This window comes from Eutrigla gurnardus, assembly GCF_963514095.1.
Source record: "Eutrigla gurnardus genome assembly, chromosome: 13".
NCBI classification, from domain to species: Eukaryota; Metazoa; Chordata; class Actinopteri; order Perciformes; family Triglidae; genus Eutrigla; species Eutrigla gurnardus.
The window spans coordinates 9075943-9088946 of record NC_139936.1 but is presented as its reverse complement, the minus strand read 5'-3'; the positions used below and the strand labels follow the sequence as shown (position 1 = coordinate 9088946).

Sequence of the window (13004 nt, the reverse complement as noted above, 5' to 3'; positions counted from 1 at the left end):
CGCCACACACACACACACACACACACACACACACACACACAAATTGTCTCCCTGTCTTTCTGTTTGTCTCATCCTAACTCACGCACATAAACAAACAGGGAGCCAAGTTCTCAAGGGACGGAAAGCCGCACAACTCCACTCGGCAAAAGCAGACACTTTGGACTCCCACTGCCAGATGGGAGAAGAATGGACCGGAGAAGAAAGAGAGCCTGTCACTCAGGGGAGTAAAACTTTTCCTCTGTTATGGACTCAGCTGACCTTGCGAGGACATTGACAGTCTCCTCTGTCAGGAGAGAGAGCTCTGTTGCCAGATATCACGCTGACATCCACCACACCTGGCCCTGAATCCTAATTCCCTGGCCCTTCAATCTCTTGATACCTGCACATACTTGATCCAGGAACGTGTGTGGGGGGTTTCCCCACAGGTGGTCAAGAGAATATTAACCACATTGTTTATCTAATAATGTGTATTTATTACCACAGGGAAGTGTTCCTCCTTTTTGACCTGCGTTATAGTCAGACACCATTAATCCCCGTGGGGAAATTTGTCCTCAGTATTTCACATTTAACGATTTAATAAGCCAATTCAGTGGGCAGTGTCAGGAATACCTAAAATGTATTTTGGAGTACCTGAAGACAAAAACCCATACTGATAACCACTGAGCCACAGTGCTGCCTGCCCATGAGTTACAGTGGGATACGCTAAGCTTTCTCGAGGCTCTCCACATGATTTGAGCATCAATAATTTGCGTGATGATGTTAATTATGGTGAGAATCGGCACTGAAGAGAGTGAACGCCACGAAAAGAGGTGCACTACAAAGTAATTTGTTTTATTAGTAGTAGTTGGCACCTGCACTCGACACCCGTGTATAACATGAAGTCGCCAACACTATTTCATTCACGCCGCTTCAGGGTCAAAGACATAACTAAGTGTAACCTTCCCTCCAATGAGCACTAGAAACTAATGATTTTATCAAAATCCACCCACACAAATTCCTGCCATTGTGGCTCCCCAGTAGCTCAGCTCTTATGACAGGCGCCTATGTACCAAGGCTGAGTCCTTACCGCAGCAGCTGCTGCATGCCGTCCTGTCTCTCCTGTCCAATATGTGTCTATATACTAAAGTCAAAGCAAAAAAAACTTTAAACATAATGGGGCGTTACACATTAGCTTGTTTACCAGTTCCACACCATGGATGAGAATGAGTCACGTTTCCTGGGAAACTGTTAAGATGTTCAATATGCCTTCAAATACGACCATCATTACGCTACAATATATGGGTTAGAATGCATTAAGTCATAATCTGAAAGTTATCGTTTCCTAGGAAACTGAAATAGAGCAAATTGAAAATGAGTTCTAGATTAAGGTGTTGCACCTAATAGATGAGTAAAACCTCACACCACTGACCTTTTCTCCCTTTAAGTGCTCTGCCAATGATTTCAATGACGGTATCCCCTTTCATACATTTACGAAATGAAATGTAAAAAACTCAATGAATGGAAACAGGGAACAAAATGTGTTATGTTGAAACAAAAATACTGATTGATAAATAGTCCAGATGTGATATGATCATTGAAAACTGAAAAGAAAACAAAAACATGAACAGATTAAACATTTTAATAAGAACACATATGTAAAAAAGATTTTCAAAACTAGGACTTTGAGTAACATTAATAATGCATTGTCACAGATACACGATAAAAACAGCTTTTATAGGAGGGGGTTGTGTGTGTGTGTGTGTGTGTGTGTGTGTGTGTGTGTGTGTGTGTGTGTCATCTACTACCACACAATCTAATGTCAAATCAAGTCATCTTAAACAATGACCAAGAATAAGTTTTTGTTAACCAAAACAGGGGAGTCATCAATCTTTATTACAAATCATCAGGAACTGTAACCAGTTGACAGTACAACAATTCATCTAATACTGTAAATGTTCAAGCTGCAGGTGTTTAAACCCACATGAATAGAATAATAATCTTAAACCTTACATTTTTTGTAGCAGTATCACCAGAATAAGCTGAGGTTTAACCAGACATCTGAAGTCCGCCGGCTTTAAAGTTTTGGCTCAATATGATTTAACATTTCAGACACATCCCTGGTTTTGCAGTGATGCTGTCGGTTCACTTTCAGTTCTAACAGTTAGAATGTAAATAAGAAAAATTAATTGACTTGTGTTTGTTCTTTGATTTTTCTTGGGTTGACTGAATACAAAGTTCTTTTCCCAAATGTGTGTCTACATTTTAAACAAAATCCCTTTTCTGAAATAACTGAAAGCAAAACCGTCACAGCTCTGATTTGCACCGCAGCATTTTGCCGTCTGTTGGCCTGTCAGAGACCTTTACCTGCAGATGAAACATGATAACGACAGAATACTTCCCGTGCCGATCATTGACTTTCTGTGTTGAAAGTGTAGAGCAACACTTCAGTTGAAACGCATTGCCATTATAACGGAATGATGAAGAGTAGAAACTTCTAAAACTCTATTTTATTTCAGAACAGTAACATGAAGGGATGCACCGAAACAGATTAAATATTTCATTATTGGACAAAATTCCCTTTATCGGGGTTACATATGGCATGTGAAAAAAAAAAAAAAAAGACATCACATAGAAGAATCGACATTCCCTGTAACAAATAGTTGTGTTTCATTCATGTTATCCAGTGACAACAAAGTAATGTTGGAGCTTTAAATTGTTCTGTCACAGTAATAGATGGAATCAATACTCAGTTTTGGGCAAAGTTTAGAAGCCAGAATCTGCATCATGAGTGAGAAATGGGCATCGGTGCATCCCCAGTACCACAAATTCATTGTACGTCACTGCAGCGTTACCTTCCCGGCAGAAAGCTCTGGAAGGAATGACTATTGACTCGTCTTGTATAGTACCTCTGGAATGAATCAATGCTGTCTGGGCTTACATTAAGAATTAATGGCACACTCCTACGCACACCAATAAAGACAAACACACACATTATTCAGAGGGCAGGTTTATGTTTTTTAAATAAATGAAATGAGGTGATTTTGGTTAGTAACGTGCATCAGTCTTGGCATACGGTGACACGGTAGCATCTAACTTCAAGTGGTGGCTGATTTATGTGTCTGAGTTCATGTTTATTAGTGGATGTGTGCAGTACATATGTATATTTGTGTGTGTGTGTGTGTGTGTGTGTGTGTGTGTGTGTGTGTGTGTGTGTGTGTGTGTGTGTGTGTGTGTGTGTGTGTGTGTGTGTGAATTTGTCTTCCCTCCCCTACACAGCCAAAGTCAGCCCAGACAGACATTATTTTCACATTACTGAGTGAGCTTCTTTTTTTTTTTCCTTTGACATATATTTACAGGCAGAAAAACCAGGGCCTTTCCTACTGTATATTCACTTTCCATCTGTTTATCGTTAACACTGGAAAGAGCGGAGGAAGAGGAGCCAAAATAAAAATGCACACAGACGTATTCAGAGATTCACAGGCTGAGTGGCTCCTGTTTTAAGCTATGCTTCCTACACTGGCAACAAAAAAAAGATTCAATTATTTTGGCATCGATGCTTTGGTCACAAAATACCGACACTTTTATTCTTTTTATATGTTTTCACTTTTGTTTTCATTTGCTCGTTTGTTCTTGAAATAAGTCCCAGTCATTTTACACCCTGACCACGTGTGTGTGTCCCAGTACAGAAAAAGGTAGGTTTGTTGTAGTCCTGTCATCGCACCTCCGATGCAGTCCCTTTAAGAGGCACAGATTCTCTTATAAATTATGTGACTGTGATTGAGTAGGCAGGGGGTGGGGGGGTTGAGAAGGAGGGGTGCCCCCTGTGCCCCCACATCCCCCATGCACTCCCTTTACGCCCAGTGAGTATGTCCCGTCACCCCTTCTGCGAGCACGTTCTGCAGCACAGTTGCTGCAGCACTTTCCTCTGGCAAAGATTGTTCTTTTTAACGAGCACGCAGAAACTGCCTTCCGCCCAAGATTCTTCATTTGCTTTCCACAGACCAGGAAGAGGAGATACAAAGGGAGTTTGGAAGGAGGGAGGGAGGGAGAGGGGGGGGGGGGGGGCATGCATGCACACACACACACACACACACACACACACACACACAGACAAATATATATATAAATGTATGTGGAAACACACAAAAACACACAGGTCAGAACCATAACAAATGGTTGAATGGCAGGTTGAGCCATGTGATTGGTTAAGAGACGGTTCAGGTGACAGGAAGAGTTTGTTTGATCCAATGACAGGTGATGTTCATCGAGACGGAAAATGATAGTTGTCCAGTGGAGTGATTGGATCCACGTCGGGAGAGAAGGTCATTTAAAAAAAAAAGGCACATGGGAGAAAAAACAGAGAGAGAGAGAGAGAGAAAGAGAGAGAAAACAAATGTCACACAATTAGAAAATTGAAGATTTGTGAAATTCACAACTATATCACAGAAAATTTAAAGTGGACAACCAGTCTGTCAAAAGTGTAAGCCACTGATTTAATTTATCACCAGCATTTAAACCAGACTTTGGAGCTTTGATTTTGGACGTTTAGAAACAGACTGAATGTGCACTTTCCTTACAGTACTCATCATCAACAGAAAGGTCACACAGTAAAGACATTTCCTTCTCAGAGCTTCATCTCATCAAAGGCAGGAAGCCTTTTTGGCCATATATTCATTTTAACGAGAAGGTCATGGCGAGAGCAGCAACTAACACACAAAGTCTCATAATCAGACCATCACCTCAGCCAATTAGTAAGCAAGAGGTATATTTATACCAAAAGACATGCAAGCTCAAATGCTGAAAAAGACTAGACCATAAAGAAAAGACCAGATTTTAAACGACGGCAATGAAAAAAAGAAAATACAAGCAAAAGGAGCAGATTATGGAGCATTTGAAAAGTATGAAAAGCGTAAGAGTATGTAGAGGCTTTATATATTTGGCTAACAAAGAGAATGTGCGAGTGTGTTATCCCAGAGAGATTTTATATTAGTTATATGCAAAACATGAATGAGGCCCTTAGATAAAAAGCACAAAAGGCAAAAGCAAGGACAGACTGCCCTGCAGCTTTGAGGCAGTTTGAGTCATGAAGTAAACACAAAGCCCACAACCCTGAATACAGGATAAGCAGTAGACGATGGATGAAGTTAACACAAAGCTGAAAAAATTATAAAAGCCACAGATGAATCCTTAGCTTTTGCTTATTTGAGTTACCTTCTGCTTTCATTTTTCATATCCTGTGGGATATAACAATGTAATACATCTAGAGATGCAAAATAGTCTCAGAGCGAGTTGCGTCAATGTGCACCTCTGAGGCATCTGGCTCTTTGATTGGCTGGGATTGTTTGGACCACAATTTATGTGCCTTTGCAAACCTTTTGCCAAAACACTGTTCAAATTGCATTAAAAAGTCACTTTTTGTTGTTCTGCTGTGACCAATTCAGTGCTTTAGCTGCTTTAATCCTCTACAGAAATTTCACTCTGTGAATTTCCATTCATTATGACTAAACGCAGCCTGTGTGAGGCAATGCAAGACGTATAAAATAAACCCAGTGAGGCAATCTTGTTGATAAGAAAGCTGACAACTCACCATCTTTGCAGATGGTGCTGACCACACAGGCTCCTGCCTCCAGATTGTAACCACTGACACAGCTGCTGCAGTTCCTTTCGCCAGGCCCCAAGCACTCGTAGCAGCTATGGTCACACCTGTCGATGGTTGCATGAAGAATTAGATGCCAGTCTATACAGCACTACACTGTGCTCACATATCCTCTTGAAAGTTAGAACTCAGCCATCTTTCACTAGTTTTTGCCTTTTAAGTCATTGTTTTTCTAAAGAGTCTTGCATCTGCAGAGTTTTCACATTTCTAATTTGCTGCTCTACACACAATCTAACCACTGAAACAAACAGGATGAAACAAAAAATACTCAAACTTATTCAAACATTTTGCTACAGTATTGTACCAGCGTGTACCAGCTTACGTTAAGTCATGGTGTACATCATATACTGTGGAAGTGTGCAAACACAACCGCCACCAAAATATAAAACATCAAATAAAAAGGGTATGTTGTTCACTTATATGATCAACCTCGACACAAAACGTGATTCCATCTGCTTTAACCTATTCATGTTCTAGATTTATAAAACTGTAGTTCAAATCTAAATTTCAAAAGTCGGATTGCAACAAAAACTGGACAAAACATATCTGACAAAATCTTGTAGGAACAGAAGGTAAAAATGAGGCAATAACAAAATACATTTATCACATTTAATGTGGAAATGGGGCAAAATAATTATCGTAAATAACATGACTTAGAGGAAGCTGACAGAGAATTCAAAAATCATTTGAGCTAAATGTTCAATGTGGAAGAGAAATATCAGGGAGGCAAATTCACCTCAAGGAAGGATAAGAGAAGCAGACAAGATGTCTGACTCTGGAGGAGTTTGACTGTGAGTGTGATGGAACGCAAACAACAACAACACAGAGCAGTGCTGAAAGACTTGTAAAAATGGTGCAAATTAACAAATTATATAGTTTGCAACAGTGAGGAGCACCGGTCTGATGCTTTTAGAGTAAACTCCAAATGGCAGCAACATTTTCCACATACATTTCCTATCATTGTGACAACAATTGGTTGAAATGTTGTCCAGGAGGTCTACAAGTTCACTGTGGTGAAGAGGTGTTGGCAGGTGTGCTGACTCACTTCTTACAGGACCTCTGCACCGGCCCGTTGTCCGAGGTCTGCTCTGACAGGTAGTAGCCAGTGCTGCATGTCGACACACACCGCCAGTCCTCAAGTAAATAGCCATCTGCACACTTTGTGCACGCCTCTATACCTGTACCTGAAAATATACAGGGAAACATTTCAGGGATGCTGTGAGGACATTATTATTAGTATTAGCATTCATCAAGTCTGCTAAACAACACACTGATCTACATGATACATGTAATAGATGTTATGACTTCCTACCTGCACAGGTGGCACATGCCCGATGACAGGGCTCACAATTCCTTCTGTGGCCGTTGTAGTACGTCCCTGGGTCACAGGTCATCTGACACTTGTTTCCTTGATGACTAGAATCAGAAAGAGAAAAAGATTCATACTTTTATAGGCAACACCAGGGGAAAATGTGTGAAAGCCTTCTCATATCCAAATTATTTTCTGCAAAATCAGTTATTTTCTGCTACTAAAGTTAATTTCTAGGCGGATATTTATTTATTTAGTGGTATTTGGGGAAAAAATAAATACATAAATAAATAAATAAAAATAATAATAAAAAAAAAACCTGCAGCGCCAGTGATATCATGTGGGTGTACACATTAGCTACTGGTCTAGTTCACTCTTTCACTGATGTATAGGAATAAAACATCCTCTAGATTTGACTATAGTCAACATGGAAAACATTTTCTGAAATAAATATATATAAGAGATTTTGCCAGATGCTAGATGTAGGGGTAGAGTTCAGTTAGGAAGTAGGTTTGGAGGTTAAAATTCAGTTCTGTAAAGTCACAGTGAGGACAGGTTGGTGAGCTTGCCGCTTAAACTGAAAAACAGCTGGAGTGTGTTAACGTTTCCCAGAAACGATCTCGTCTGGTCCTCGCTTCCTCCTGGGCTCCTAACAGACCATGAATGGTGTACTGAATGGGAGACTGTGTGTGTGCGTGTGCATGTGTGAGCATGTGTCTTACTGTGGTCTCGCTGGCATTCAGAGGAAATTATGGCTTACAAGTGTCCCCACCTCCACCTCTGGCTACACTGAGCACTTAAAGCTGGGTTCAAGACCACAGTATGTTTTCAGCACTTCACAAGTGTTTCCTTCATGACCAATCAGGAATTCCAGCATTTTGGAATGCCCTATCCTTTGTCAGGTCAAGTGTAGTTTGAAGCTGCGAGTGTGGTCAGAAAATGAACTGCAACATGTCCGCGTGGATAACTAAATGGCTTAGATCAGAGGTTCTTCAAAGTGAGGACCACAACCCAAAATGGGCAACAGCTCCACTTATGTGGGTCTCCGCATGACATGAGTATACATGGGCTTTAATAGGCCTGGGTCACAGGGTGAAACTATGTTTACTCAATTTGGATCCCAAGTGGAAAACAGTTGGGAAGCCCTGGTTTCACTGGTTCAAACGGCAAAACCAAACCACAGCCTAACACAATGTGCTGGTCTAAATTAGCAACACCGATTCCTGCAGCGTTAGAGTGGACAAACACAGATGTTCTTTATTCTGAAACCACAAGGCAGACATTCAAGCCACGTTTATACCAAAAGGACAAACCTGGGCTTTGTACTAGTACGACAGAGGACCGACTGTAATGGTAGACCTTTGATGAACAAGCTGTGATAAATACCAGCAGGTCTGGTACCAGCAGGCTCACGGTTATATTGAATGTGATCTCTAGAAGCAGATTCTCCATTCACATGTACATTCAGGGCAGCCGTGGCTCACGAGGTCCGATCGAACTTAAAGGTGGACCGAAAAGCCTGGCATCGTAGTGAGCGGGGAAATGTGAAACAAATCCTCAAATCTGTTTCTGTTTCAGTTACAAGAAATGTCGTGATTTTTAAGTGTTTCAGCATTTCTTATTATACCGTTACTATGGTAAAAACACGAAACACTGCAATACGTATGTGTATAATCAGAATTGACAAGAATACTAAAACGGTCAGTGTTTTAAACCAACAACTCAAGCATTACTCAGCTTTAACTCCTCACTTACCTCATCCCAGGTTTACATTCTGTGCAGACATTGGAGGCGGTGCACTTCTTACAGTTCTCTGGACATCTCCTACAAATGTTGGAATCTGAAAGACAGAGGGCGAGCCAGTCATACACAGTGGCTAATAGCAACCAGAAGTCTGGCTGCATTTGAAATTAAGGAAGGGAGCAGAGAAACGAGGACAATGCTGAAAAGGAGGAGAGTGGGTGAAGTGAGTGAGGAAGACCAGCGAGAAAAGGAGAGACAGCAAGGAGAAGAAAGGGCAGATGAGCAAAACGGGAGGACAAACGGCAGGGGGAAGGATGGTAATGTAAAAAGGCTAAAGCTGCGGGGATGAAAAGAAGATTTAAAGAGAAGTGTTGGTGAGGGATGATAGGAATGCATATGAATATTTCAAAAGGCAGACCAAAGGCAATGACACGCTTTGACACAATGCAGATGGACACTTCTGCCTTCATCAGGGACGAGGATTGCCAAAAACATTCATGAATAATGCGTTTTTATTATTCCTGGGAAACCACAGAGTTGACTATGACTATTAATCAAAACTGTTATTTCTACATTTCCGAAAAATGTTGCTGATACATGACACAAGTCATATGGTCAGAGCTAAGAGGAGGAGACTGGGAGGAAGTGAGGATTGTTGCAGGAATCTGAAAATCATTAAAGGGTGGAGAAAGTATACGCACAGATTTTTCCATTATTTATTATTTTATTTTATTTATTTAAGGTTTGTTTAGTCATGGACAGTGCACATTAATAAACATGAATATGTAAATGCACTAGAATCTGGTGGCCGATGTTAACAGGCCAGAAAAAAGAAAGAAAGAAGCCCTTTAACATTGCCTTTCAAGGTAACCGGAGGTGAAAATTAATGGTGAAATAATTCATCAGTTTAAGTGAAGATTTCCTGTTTCATGTCACAGTATGTTGAATATCTTTGGATTTTAGAGAGTTGGTTAAACAGAACCGGCAACTCTGAAGACACCAGTTTAGGCTCTGGGAAACTGTAATGGACATCATTATAATGACATATTCATTGAACATTAAACCACTTAATCGAAACATGAGAAAGAGATGAAGCAATGAGGGAAATAACCATTAGTTTCATGAGATTGTAAGAACACAATAGTCAAATCTCACACTTGATTCAGTTGATATCACACATATCATACATTCCATAGCTTGTGTTATTTTGTCCAAAACGAGGGAGGCAACTTAAACAAAATTCGACGTCATCTTGACCAGTAATTAAATCATTACATGAAAGTGTCCATGTGTTGACAAAGGCAGGAATTCACCTTGGCTTGCTGTCAGGCTGACAAAGAGAAAATAAACCCTAGATAGCTCATTTAACACAACACAACACTCAGCAGTGCCAACATTTCCACAGAAAAAAAAAAGTATCCACTACATCTTGGCCTGTTGAAATGTTATGATTGAACTTGGATCAGATCACATCAGATCTGCTGCCAGAGACTCTCAGAGCTGCCAGGACTTACACTGTCTTGGCTGCATACCAATATATAGACTTAATTATAAGGCATACATACTTTCAGTCTCTCATTCCTGCTTTACTTTCATCCAGGCTGGCGTACATCTTGAACATAAGACAAACCAGTAAGTATATACATAGAGTTCATACTGTATGTTAACCCCGCTGCACCACTTTGTTTGTTATAAATGTGAAAATTGACATCTCATGCACATAATCCATAGATAATTTCCCTGCACATCTGTTTTACCTCACGATTTAATCCACTTTAAACTGGTGAAATCGGCTTATTAGCAACAACTTTTCAGCCCTGTTAAGTTCAGCAAGTGCGAGCGCATAAAAATAAATAACTGGCTAGACGCTACGTCAACGATACAACATCATAATGTTTTGTGATGCCGGTCACACACAGCTGTTTCTATAAGTTCAGTTTGTTCACATCAGTGAATCTGTGGATTGCCTTTCATGTCGAGGACAAGATATTAAGCTATTATTTCATCTTTGAAATTTCACACTTTGAGGATTTGTTCAATGGACAGCAAAGTAACAATGGACTTGTAAAAACAAATAATCGATTCTGTGTGGGCATGAAGCAATCGTGGCTGAGCTTGATTTTGCGTTGTTGGAGGCATTTTGCTGCACCGTCCTGAAATTGTCAAGTTAAATGTTGTTAGTTGAATGCAAAGGAGAAAACAATGCACATTTCGTGAGGTGTGACCAGGGAAAGGATGAAAATGAAGAGTTTGGAAACAAGGTCTTGATAGCATTGGTGTGCTATCATGTGTGCACTTATTAGTTAGCGGTTTGTGCAGAGCAGAGTCTGTTTGGCCAGCAGTGACTTACCGTGGTCAAGGTAGAACCCGTCGCCACAGTTGGCGCCACACGTGTTGGAGCCCTCGTTGAGGTGGAAACCAGTCCTGCATGTGGTGCACTGGTCGCTACGGCTACCAACGCAGGTCTCGCACAACGAGGAGCACTTCTTGCAGCGCTTTCTATCATCCCGGAAAAAGCCACTGGGGCACTCCGATACACACATCCTATAGAGAGGCGATTGAAGGGAGAGAAAGGAGGGGACGGCTGTAAGAGGGTGACACAAAAGGCACAAGTGGAACACAGAATAGAGATGATTTGTATTCCTGACAGACGGATTCTGGCTGTAGTTTATGCTGACTGTACAACATAATGAAGAGTCCAAACCGAGCTATTGCTCCATGATTAGGAATCTCTGTCACACAGCTCGGTCATGTCTGACAAAAACATATGCCTGTTGTGAATTATATATTGTGTGCCATTATAAATGTTAGATTGAGTAATATATAGAAATATATATATATATATATATATATATATCAAAGCATTTAATAACATATAATGAGTATGGACAAACAGAAGTAGAGGGACCAAGTGTGTGCGTGCGGGTCCTATATGGTGAACAGGTGTAACATCTGTTGAATAACTTTACAGCCCTCCGTCACCCCCTCATTTCACCCTGAGGCTCCCTTCCTAAGGTGAAAATGATCTCCAAAATCCTCAAGAGCACAAAATACACACACGCACACTCTTTAAGCCTCATTCACAGACTACAGAGTTTCTGCCAAGAAACACATATTGCATATGTGAAAAGCAGAATCCACATGTGTAGGTATACACTGCCATAGGTTTGTCCTGCAGCTTGAATAGTGTGTGTCTGCTACAATGAAATGATTATTTAATCAATTAAGAATGTAAAACACTGCACCAACGCTTAGTGTAAAAAACCCTTTAAACTGACCACACTGTCAGTGCAAGCAGATCTGAGTGATTAAGTCCTTAAAATCCTATTCATGTAGGAAATTGTGGCAAAAAAAAATCTCAGACAGAACTCTTGTTTTTGTATTTTTGCCATTATTCCGATCAGTTAGGATTCTGTTTTGGTCACCAAATTCCCCATTACTTAAATCTGGGCTTATGAGATTTCTCATCTTTGTGTGTAGGATCAGGACTGTAGCTTACTCCGCAGACAAAGAGGGTCATGTCCTCAGTATGTTTTTCTTGGATCATGTGGTTATCATTTCATAATTTAAAGTTTAAAGTTGACTCATTGAACACAGTATTCCTAAATTCTGGCAACAGCCAGACAATGCACACACACATATAGAGGTGCAAAAATCCCTGCTAAATTTTAAAGACCAACACACCTCTTGTTGGGTCTAAACCATCAAACACATATGTAGGGATGTAATTAACCGAACATTAAACACCAACACCATGCCTCCCACCACTCTCCAAATCTCCAGTCATCAATTGCTCCCTGTGGTGGCAGAAAAGGGCAGCACACCTCCAAAGTGGACTAATGATAAGGCTGGGCCCAAGCTTGCACATTCACATGCACCTGCATCGGTTTGCCTTTTATTAGTGCAGAGACCCGCCGACACAAAGGCAATTAGAACAGACTTTGATCCTAATGGGATCCTGAGGGCGCACACACACACACACACACACACACACACACACACACACACACACACACACACACACACACACACACACACACACACACACACACACACACACACACACACACACACACACACACACACACACACACACACACACACACACACGAAAAGGGGGGGAAGGGAGAGACTGAACATGATATGGGCGACAAGAAACGGCATCTCTGCTATCACACTGACGAGGTGAAATTAAACAGGTCACCACCTATTAAACCCTTTTCACATTAACCTCACCATTAACAGGGCAACATTGACCTGTGCGCTTAAATGGTGTCAAAAAGGAAACTCCTGGTTGTAGCACTGCCAAGAGATGAC

The 13004-nt window shown here is 40.9% G+C and overlaps 1 protein-coding gene across 2 annotated transcripts in view; it reads right to left on the bottom strand.

The window, feature by feature from the left end:
- Positions 1-2467: 2467 nt before the first annotated feature.
- pcsk5b (proprotein convertase subtilisin/kexin type 5b) overlaps positions 2468-13004 on the bottom strand; it is a 45044-nt gene continuing 34507 nt past the window's right edge. Inside the window, exons 16-21 of one of the 2 annotated variants that reach the window (XM_084025068.1) lie at positions 11038-11231; positions 8700-8784; positions 6948-7051; positions 6681-6819; positions 5567-5682; positions 2468-3960 (exon numbers count right to left, since the gene is read on the bottom strand). In XM_084025068.1, coding sequence (XP_083881194.1) covers positions 3854-3960; positions 5567-5682; positions 6681-6819; positions 6948-7051; positions 8700-8784; positions 11038-11231 — 745 coding nt within the window. In that variant the 3' untranslated portion in view covers positions 2468-3853. Of the gene's footprint in view, positions 3970-5566; positions 5683-6680; positions 6820-6947; positions 7052-8699; positions 8785-11037; positions 11232-13004 lie in introns of both variants that reach the window. The other variant, XM_084025067.1, reaches the window with a different exon arrangement.